At 56.9% G+C, this 10,384-nt stretch overlaps 1 protein-coding gene across 1 annotated transcript in view; it reads left to right on the top strand.

The window, feature by feature from the left end:
- Window positions 1-2,880: 2,880 nt before the first annotated feature.
- Window positions 2,881-10,384, top strand: part of LRRC75A (leucine rich repeat containing 75A) — a 79,091-nt gene continuing 71,587 nt past the window's right edge. Inside the window, exon 1 of the mRNA XM_086624784.1 lies at window positions 2,881-3,147. Coding sequence (XP_086480910.1) covers window positions 2,881-3,147 — 267 coding nt within the window. The remainder of the gene's footprint in view (window positions 3,148-10,384) is intronic.

Raw genomic sequence — 10,384 nt, 5'->3', positions numbered from 1 at the left:
ATGGACCAGCCTGAAAACTGTAGTGGGCACAGGACCCACACTGCCCACTCCCGGCAGAGACGAGGCTTCAGGTGACTTTTGGGGTCTTGGCCATCAGCTGGACAGGCTGCAGGTTACTGGTCTCAGTATACAGTGGACTTACAGATGTGTGTAAAGAACAGGCTCTGAGATGAAACTCGGGGACAGGCAGAGGATTTTAGGGCTGGAAGCACCTTGTCTGCCAGCTCCCATCAGGCAGCAAGGTTGCATGTGTCGGCGGGACCGAGCACACAGTTGCTGCTCCTGATGAGGCTCAACTTCTTTCAGGGTGGGAAAACTGCCTTATGCAGAACGAACGTGCAAGGTGACCGATCCCATTCCCACCCACTTTGGGGCACAGTGTGAGGCTCCAGGTCTGACATGATGCTCCTTCAGCCAGGTTTTCAGACATGGGCCCCCCGCAGCGTCTTGCAGGGTCAGAGCAACCTGATTGTTTAATGTTGTTATGTGTTATCACCCTGGTAATAGCACAAAGAGGACTGAACCTTTTAAAGGCAGGGGGGCTGTGCCTAGGATGGAGTCTGCAGGGGAAAATGCTGCTGGGGGGGGGTGAGCCATTGCTTCCCACTGCCTCCTGTAGGCATTAGCAAATTGGCTGCCTCTCCCTGATTTCTCTGGGGAGGTTTACTGCCAGGGGAGGTCTCTGGTTCACACAAACTCGTGCTTTCTGCAAACCGTGGTGTGTTTCCTCGTGTGACTTGACATGGCAGAACCAGCGAAATGTAGTTTCATGCAGCCATGAGCTCTCTTTCTGGGGGAAGACAGTGGTGTTTGGTGTGGTTTTGGATCCCGTGTGGTACGGTTCTGTAAACCAGAGCCAAACCCTACTGAAGTCTGTGGTGCTCTGCGCCATTCTGGTGGTCCATGAATAAAAATGCGTTACAGCGGTTGGCCTTTGGAGTTTTAGAAACAACTACGTGGGCCTCCAGCCATTCATCTGTCGGGGAGAGCCGCCTGTTACTTGTTGACATAACATGATGCTTGTGTGTTTGTGGATGTGCAGTTGCACAGGACGCAGAGGAGGCAAAATGTTCTCATGTGTTGCTCCGGGGTTATTTCTAACACAGTTGCAAAATGTCCCCACACCGTGTTACTGCTGCAGGAGGAGATGCCTTCCCCAGCCCCAGCAATGGCTGCGCTCCGTCTTCTCCTGCCGTGGTCAAGCAGAGATGTGGGGGTGAATGCAGAGTTTGCTGCATGTTTGTGTTGGAAAACAGCTCCTTGCACTGGGAGAGGGTCTGGGGCTGCTGTGGGGGCCTGGTCAGTCCAAAGCTTGTTCCTCCCAGGCGTTTCTCGAGCAATGTCTCCTGCAGCAGGTGAGCAGTCCCTGTCTGGAAGAGTTGTTCATCATGATCTTTATCCAAGAGCTTTAATCCGTGCTTTAAGCCCTGCCAGTGGAGTGCCTGGAAGATACGGAGAGACTGGATATTGGATGGGCAGCTGCTGGAAGGAGCAGCGTGTGCAAGGGTGGGTTGCAGGCGCTGGATGAGGGTGGCGGGGGGGAGCTTTGGCTGGTGCACGGCTGGCAGGGCACAAACGGTGGCTTCCAGACGGGCACCAAAGCGGGTGGTGACAGGGAGGAGGCTGGGAGGTGCAGGAGCAGCCGCGGGTTGGTGCGGCTCCGCAGCGGGCGTCGGAGCTGGGAGACCCGCAGGATCCCCCTGCCCGGTGCCCGATCCCGAGGACGGGCTCAGCGGAGCGCCCGAGGGGCCGGAGCGGGCTGCGTGCGGGGCCTGCCCCGGTCGGAGGACATCGCTGCGGGGCACGGGCACGGCCATGTGCCCGTACATCCTTCGGAGCGAGAATACAACGGGAAACCCCTCCGCGCTCCTCCCCGGGAACCACCAGCGGGGATGCCCCACGCTGCCTCCCAGGGGCTGCCTGCAGCCCAGCCGCGGTGCCTCCCTCCCCCAGTGCAACGCCCCCCCACAAGCCCGGTGCGGCTCCCCTCGATGCAACCCCCCCGGTACGCCCCCCCCTACCCTCCCTGGTGCAATCCCCAGCGCTGCGGGGCGAGATGAGGCGGCGGAGGAAGGAAGAGCCCCGTCCGGCTTCAGCTTCCTCCGCAAGCCCTGCCTCGGTGCCCGGTGCCCGCCCCCGGCCCTCCCCCGGCTCTCCCCGTTCCATGCACCCCACAGCCGGGCGAACCGCGCCGAGCCGAGCCGCGCCACCTCCCCGGGGAGCTCCCGCCGCCGCCCCCGCCGCGCAACAGTTGCCCCCAAGTCGTGGCCGCTCCCCCCGCCCCGGAGGAGCCCCCTCGGCGCCGGCGGGAGGAGGCGGGGGGGACTCGGGGGCTGCGCGGAGCCGCCGCCGCTTTGCAGCGCTGAGCACTGCCGCTCTCATCGCTCCGCTGCCACCGCCCGGGGCCGGGAGAAGGAGCTGCTCGGATCCCGGCTTCTCGCCTCCTCGCAGCGATGGAGCCGGGCGGCGGGGCCGCCGCGCGGTTCCTTTCCGCCGGGAGCAGCCGTCCTCTCCTCCGCCTGCGGGAACGGAGCAGCTCCGCCGCCGGGCACCGGCCCCCCTGCTAGGCTGCCGAGGGGCGCCGAGCCTCATCCCGCACCCCCTGACTCCTTCGTGCACCTCCTGACCCCCTCGTGCATCCCCTCAACCCCTTGTGCATTCCTTTGTGCATCCCCCTAAACCCTTGTGCACCCCCAAACCCCTTGTGCATCTCCCCCACCCCTTTGTGCATTCCCCCGTGTGCTCCCAAATTCCTTGTGCATCCACTCCATCCTCTTGTGTACCCCCTTGTCCCCCCTCACCTCCGTGCCTTCCACCCCAAGCCCCCCCTCCCCACCCTTGCATGCAGCCCCGGGGCTGCAGGAGCCGGGGCCGCACACCATGGGCACCAAACAGACCAAGGGCTGCCAGCCGGGCAGCGCTGGGGAGAGCCCCCCGGCCCACCACCACCGCAAGAAAGTACCCCCCAGGGAAAGGGGAGACTTCCTCGCCTCCCTCGTGGTGAAGTCCGGCGAGAAGTTTGGGAAGGGCGGTGGCAGCAGCTTGCCCCCTTACCACCGGCGGATCTGCATGATCCAGGACATGCTGGTGCTGGTGAAGCAGGGGAAGCAGGAGGAGGCCACCGAGCTGCTGAGGCACCTGCGGCAGGTGAGGACGGGCAGGTTTCTCCTGGGGGGGCTGCCTGCTTGTGGCGGGGAAGAAGATAGCGTAGGAGTGAAACGCATCCTGGTTTCGAAAACCTGCGAGCAAAGAGGGGGCATGCTGGGTTTTCGCAGGTCTAACGTTCGTGGCGGCGTTTTGGGGAAGTGGCTGAGGAGCTGCAGGGTGGTCATGGTGTTGGAGATGGGAAAATAACCCTGGGGAGATGCTTCGTGTTGTCTGCAGTGAGGAACCCTGCCGGGTGCGTTTTTCGCCTTCCCTTCGTTGCTTGTGCTGGTACCTCCGGGCTTTGCAGTGTGCACAGCCCACTCATGGAGGTTCCCACTCAACTTTCTGAAAGTTTCGAGTTTAAAGCAGATCTGTAAAAGCGCTGAGGCGATTTGAGCTGGAAGCTTTTGAGGATCAGCTCTTCCTGGCTCAGAAATACCGACAGTTGGCAGCTTTGCTTTTTATCTTGTTCTTTTTGAACACACGATCACTTGGCAGAGTTTTGCTGATGTTGACTGGGGCTTGTAGAAACGAATGTGTGAGATGCTGTGCGAGAGCGGGGAATTAATGGTACGGAGCCCGAGACCTTTCCCCTTGAAAGTCTGTTTGAGCTGGGCATTAGCTGAGAAGCAACGCTACGGAAAGTTGCTGTGAGCAAACAGAAAGGCAGCTGAGCAGCACCGCTCTGTACCCAGCAAATTAGCATTTAACCTTTTCTACTGACAGACCGTGATAAAAAGACCAAAGCGCTGGGTATTTTCAAGGCTCTGGGGTACACAGGGCTTTGAAAACCAGCAAGTTTTCCGTGCAAACTGAAAACAGACCTGGCTTCAAGCTTGGTTTTTCTCCCAAGGAGCCTGCAAGGCACCTGGCTGTTTGGCGTAACCAGTTCTACCACCTGGGGAAGAGTTGCTCAGATCTTCACTGGGCATTGGGAGCTGCTTTCTTGCCCCGTAAATCTGCTCCGTGTCAGTCCATCCACATGAAAACAGCTGGTCCAGAATCTTGCAGTTTTCTTCTTGATTTTGTTTTGGGTTTTGTTATGTGTTTCCCCCCCCCGCCATTTTCCAGTCCTGTTAACTTTTGAGCAAGCGGACGTGTTGTTCGGGGCATATCCCTGACCCCTTTGCCCCTCCGAGAGGCACGCTGCCATCTACCCCATCAGCCAGGGTCCCTCTGTCCGGCCACTTTATGTGACCCAGGACTATCCCTGGAGCAGTCCAGCCGAGAAATCCAAACACTTTCCTATGTGTTTGCATTCCTTTATAGAAAACTCTCATGACTTACTCTCAACCTTGAGATAAGATGCTTTTTCTGAGATGAACGTGACCCCTCCCCAGAAGTCGGGGGTACAGCTCTTTGGGACACTGTCCTCTCTGTGTGGGATCTGTGCAGCCACGATGGGTCAAACACGTGGCCGGGAAAACCCCGTGGGACAGAAGTGGCCGTGAGTCGGGCAGCGGATCTGTGCCAAAATGTTGCACCCTCTTGGCCCCGCTAAAGCTTTATCGTTGCACCAGCAGCTCGTTGGAGCTGGCAGAAAGGCAGGTGCTACTTTTAGAAGGTGTTTATATCAAGCACACCCCCCCAAAAAAAAAATCTCAGTGCCTATGAAGTACTGTGAGTCGTTCCCAAGTTCTCTCGGGCTTCAGATACCTTTTTTTTTTCAGCGATGCTCCGGACCATCCTCTCCCTCCCCGCGGGTTGGCTGTGCAGAGTACGAGTGAGCTGGGACGTGTCACAGCGACTGCCCTAATGACACATCTGACCATGGGGGCATCCCGTCATCTGGCTAAGGGGGAAAAAAAACAAACTAGAAATTAATTTTAAAATGCTGGGGGAAGCGAGGAACCTGTTACAGTCAGATAAGTCTTTGTGAGTGAGTGTTTCTGAAGAGCTTGCTCTGATAAAATATATCTTAGAGTGTCAAAATAGGGAACACTTTGTCCTAGATACTATAATAGACTCGAAGCACATTTTTAATGAGACAGTGTTATTCCTTGCCTTCGGGTAGCGAACGTGGGATGCCCCCACTGAACAAATCCTGATGGCTGTGGTTTTCCACGGGTCAGCATTTGGGAGGTGGCATTTTGGGAATGCCTTGGTGGCTGCAGGGGATGCTGGGTTCGCTCCCGAGGAGCTGGGGCTGTGAGGCAGTGGGAGCCATTGAGAACTGAGCTCCTGCCGCGTCCCAGCCTGAAAATGCGGATTTGGGGGGAAGGATGAGGTTCCCCTTGCAGAGAGGGATGGACAAGTGAGCACAGTGGGGCAGAGACTTCTTGTGAGCTGTTGATATGGCATCCAGTGCTGCGGGGCTGCGGCGTTGGGTGGTCCGTGTAGTTGCTAATGTAACGTGTTGCACTACTACTGTGAAACTGGGGTTTTCAAGCAAACCTAGTGACCTGGTGCCCAGCTCTCAGTTTTGTTTATTTTTTTTCTATTTTTTGAAAATCCCAGCCATTTAGGTCACTGGGAACCTTTCCACTGACCTCACCAAGCTTTGAAGCTGGCCCAGCGTGCGAGTGAGGGTGTAGGTGACAGCATCCCCGCGGTTTGGAGGGGCTCCATCCTTTTTTATAAGTGCGACGAGCGTGTTGCCAGACACAAGGCTGACCAGCTCTTTGGCTTTCCGTGGCATGATGTCTTGCCCAACCCACCCACTGCTAGACAAGGTTCAGGGGGGCTTCACCTGCCGCCTTCCAGGGCCCCTGCAGAAGCTGTGTTTGATAATCAGCATAAGGGCAGGGCAAAGAAACCATATTTATAAAGGTCATTCCCTCCCAGCCCCACCGCTGGCACCGATGTCCTGCGCTACCTTTTGCATTTCACCCAATTTATCTGTCCTGCTCCCCCGAAATGGGAGCGATGCTGTTGTCTTTACAGGCTTAATTAGTGTATCCGAGAACTCTTGGAGGTCACAAAAGGCTATAAAAGTGCTAAGATAAGAAGCGGGCTTCTTTTAGTTTAAAAAGGTAAAAAAACACGAACGGCAGATGGACTTATTGCTTCGAAGCTGCTCCTCAGAGAGGTCAGAAGTGGGCTCCGGTGCAGGGGCAATTTGATCCCGCTGCCTGTCCTCAAAATAACACTTATGTTATTGTGCGTGCAGGAGCTGGCAGCGGCCGTTCGGAAGGGCATGTGCTCCTTTGGCACAGCCAGCCCAGTTTAACGACAGGTTCTTTAACTGGAGATACTGGTTGCTCTTTCCTCCTGCTCCAGTAACACTGTCGACTGCCTGGAGCCCAAACCCCACACTGCAAAATGAAAATCTCCTCCAAAAAAAGTGCTGTCCGCTGTGGATGAGGTGTGTTTTCCCATAAGCCCTCCTCGCCGTAGGAGACTTTTTTGGCAGTTAAGTGCATTGGAGGAGAAGTGGAAATACACTGAAATACTTAACATTTTATTGAGGCTGGAGTCTGGGCTTGCGAGAAGCTTCCTAATCACCTGGATGGAGCCGGTCGCCTTTCATGGCAGTAATCCTTGCGCTGAAAAACTTTGAATTCTGTTTCTCTGCTATAAAGCAACTTCCTAGACTGACCTGTTGGCATGTTCTCTGCTTTCCTGCAAGGAGCTGCTGCAGGGCCTCACCCTGTGAGAGGGTGAAAACTGAATTAATTAGGGATGGCTCGCGCTTGGAGAAACCTGGGACCATGTACCCTGACCCTGCCGGCTGCCATGAGTGGGAGATTTGTGGCTTCTCTGTGCCGATGGATTGCCATGCCCGATGCCACCGCTTGCAGAACAGGATAGGCTTTAATATGATATAGTGTATCACTTTTTTTTTTTCCCCTTTTTTTTTTGATGCATTCTTGAGTTTCAGTGGTTAAAGCAGCCAAACGCTGTCAGTGTATTAAATTCTGGGAGTGTCTCTCCTGCTGGGGAGAGGATTTGTAAAACAAAGCATGTTTTCCTCCTCTCCGCTGCCAAACGGATCGTTTTCCCAAGTGAAATGGTGAAGCGCTTCCCAGCACATTACGTTTCACTCGAAGAATTTGCCATTGGTTATGGCTCGACGTGGAGTTTTTGTTGGGCTGTTGCTGCTGCTCTGGCGGAGCTGGGCTGGTGGGAGAGGGGAGGAGGAGGAGGTGGCATCCGCCGGCTCTGGGCATCCCCTGTGTGGGACAAGAGGTGTGCAGCAGTGCCAGGAATTAAAAAATGAAAAAAAAGGAAAAAGGAAAAAGAGAGCAAAGTATGGTAATAAAACCTCCGGGCGCTGAAGGTGGCCAGAAGCCAAATGGCAAGGTCCAAGGTAAGGCAAAGCTTCACGACTTGTAAGGTGGCTTCTCTGCTCATGCCAGCCTTGCCTGGGCGGTGGCAGGGTGTGGAGGGCAGGGGAGAGGGGTCAGGGCCCAAATGGGCACAGACACCACCATAACTCCAATTTGCAGGAAGGCACTGGGGGCGAATGTGCTCTGAAGCCCACGGAGCCGTGCAGACCCCGCGCCCACGGTGCAAGCAGCCACCTCTTCACCGTGGGCAGCCTGCGACCCTCGTGATCTCTCCCCCAAATACGTCCCTGCCGTGGGTGCAGGCGTCCCCCTGCCCCGTCCGAGGCTGACCCCTGGGTTTTGCAGGCAGTGGTTGTGGGGAGCGAGGCGCAACGTGTCCCGACGTCTGCCCTGCTGCATCGGTGATCAAACGCCTGCTGCTTCTGAGCAGCTGCCTGGTGCCGTGGGGACCGCGTGGCACAGGGATGCTTTCCTAATGAAATGATGAATATCTTCCTGGTAAGAGGGGGCTTGGCCAGGGGGAATAATAAAAAAAAAAATTAAAAAAAAATGGTTAATGTGAAGACAGTTCACTTTGGGCTCGCTCCCCGCTACACCCGAGCAAAGGGCTGTGTGATAAAATTAAAAAGCAATACTTAGGGGCAGTCCTCCTGCTTAATTAACATTGGTGAGGGCATTAAATGGCAGCCGACTTACCTCGGTTGTCCCTGTGATTTATATCACACCGAGCCCTTCCTCCCTGTGTCCCTGTTTTCTTCTCCCAGTGCTTGGGATTTTGCGCTGTCCGGGGAGGCAGGAGCTGCTGGGGAGAGTTTGGAGCAGGGCTGGGAGGGCAGCGAGCCTTGGCCGAGGGCTGGGGCAGCCCGGGGGGAGCAATGAGACATCCAAACGCTGGAACCCTTCCTGGGGAGAGGGAGCATGGCTTCTGGAGATCTCAAAAAGGGAAGTGCAGATGTTTCCAGACCTTCCTGGGAAGTCATCTCTGGCGTCTCATGGGTGCTGGGAGATGCTGAAATGGGGAGGAAGAGGTTTCCCTGGGCTCAGAGCAGCTGGGCAGCGTCACACCTGGTGGGATCTTGAAAATCAGTCACTTGCGAAGGTGGTTTGGCCCCTTGGCGTAACTTTGGGTCATCAGTAAAAGCTCCTGAGCTCTTTCATGGCCCAATATCAGCCTGGTCTGTGTTACGCAACGTGCACCTTGACGGTACCCGCTGTGGGCTGCGGGTGCTTTCGGGGTTATTTATTTCCTCCAGCTACACTGAAGAGGCAGCGACGCTGTTGCGTAGCAGCTCCCCATCACGGTGGGCTCATTGTCAGGCAGGTTTGCGATGATTGCGGCGGCTCCGGCAGCTCATCAGGATGAAGGGAATGTTTTTCGGTGCCACCTTGTCTCAGATTCAAACTCTCTCCCAGAAGGATGCCGAACCCCGGCTTTGCACCAGCCTGGCAGCCTGCGCTCCAGCCTTGCCCCTGCCGAAACTGCAGGAACCTTCCTCCTTGGCCCCGCGGTTGGCCATGTGGGTTGGCACCTGGAGCAGACCTTGGGCAGCACTGCGGGCTGCCCGACGTGACGCAGCTTCGCCGCAGCCGGCGGGTGCCTCGTAGCCAGACCATGCCACTCTGTGCTTGCTCCCTGCCCACCAGCCATGGGGCATCATCCCCGTGGAGACCATCCTGGGATGCTGGAGGACCTTCAGCATCGTTTCTGCCACGCAAGCGAAGGCTGGATCCCTCCTCCCAAGCGCTAAGAGCCTCAGAGGTGACCAGGGCTGGAGTTTCTCGGCTCCCTGCAGCCTGTGAGCTGCTGGTGGGAGGGCAGGGAGGAAGAGATTTGCAGCACCAGGGTTGGTTTTTTGCAAGGGGGAGTCCCCAGGGCTGGGGAGCAGGGGGCCGAGGCCAGATGTCCACTGTGCCTGCAGCACCGGGCATTGCACGGTGGAAATTGGGTAACTCCTCCACGCAGGGCTGCTTTGGGATTAGAGCTCATTTCCTTTGGTTTGGGTTGCTGATGAAACCACCAGCACTCCCTGCAGTCATTTTTAACCCTTAGGCTGCTGGAGGCGTTGACAGCAAATGACCATGCCTGGCAGCAGTGGGGTGTTTTCTGCCCCAAATGGGTGTCTGGGTCTCCTTGCTGTGCTGAAAGCCCTGCCCTCTAACAGGTGCTAACCCTGCCCTGCTGAAAGCTGCTCTGTTGCAGCATCTTTTCTCTACTTGCTTCCCATCCTGTCTCCTTCTGCTCTTTTTGCATCTCCTGTGGGATTCGCAGGTGGATGCGTCTCATGTCCGCTTGGCATCCGAGCAGCCTGGTTTTAATTAAACCCCTGGAAGGTGGCTGGAAACGTGTCTTTGGGGGATGCTGAGGTGAGGGAGGGCGGGAAGGTGGGGCAGTGCCGGGGAGGGCAGAGGTGGAAGGTGCTTGGCATCCCTGGAGCCCCGGTGTGCGGCAGTGACGCTCACCCTGCCGCCGGCGCGGAGCAGGGCGGGTTTTCTCTGCACGCAGGGATGTTCCCCCTGGGACTGGGGAATCACAGGCATAAGGAATCAGCGTTGCTAGTGGATACGTTCAGGCAACACACACGGTGCACCCAGCCAGGGACAGCACTCAGAGAGCTCGAGCAGGGGTGAGATCCGTGTTCATGTGTCCGCTTGCATCTGAGGAGCATGTCCTGGACTAGCTCCTTCCATGGCCTGTTTTCCAAGGGTCCCCGGTTCAGCTTTTCCCCCACCCCAGCTGCTGGAAGCTCTGCTGGCTCTGAGGGCTGCATGCCCAGGGAGGTGGTGGCTCCCACACGTGCCATAGCTCAGGGTCTGGAAGATGATGGAGTAGGGAGCTGCCTTGTCCAAAAGGGTCAGAAATGAAACTGCTGGGTCAGACCTTGGGTTCCTTCCGCTGGGCTGGGCTAGGCTCTGCTGCTGCCCAGGGCGGTGGGCGATCGGAGACAGAGCTCTTGCCTGTGCCCTCGCCAGAGCCAGCTATCTCTACACTGGGAGAGGTTTGCAGTTGG

Source organism: Tauraco erythrolophus, chromosome 21 (genome assembly GCF_009769465.1).
Source record: "Tauraco erythrolophus isolate bTauEry1 chromosome 21, bTauEry1.pri, whole genome shotgun sequence".
In the NCBI taxonomy this organism is placed as follows: domain Eukaryota; kingdom Metazoa; phylum Chordata; class Aves; order Musophagiformes; family Musophagidae; genus Tauraco; species Tauraco erythrolophus.
The sequence above is the reverse complement of the archived record's forward strand: the minus strand, read 5'-3'. Positions and strand labels throughout refer to the sequence as shown.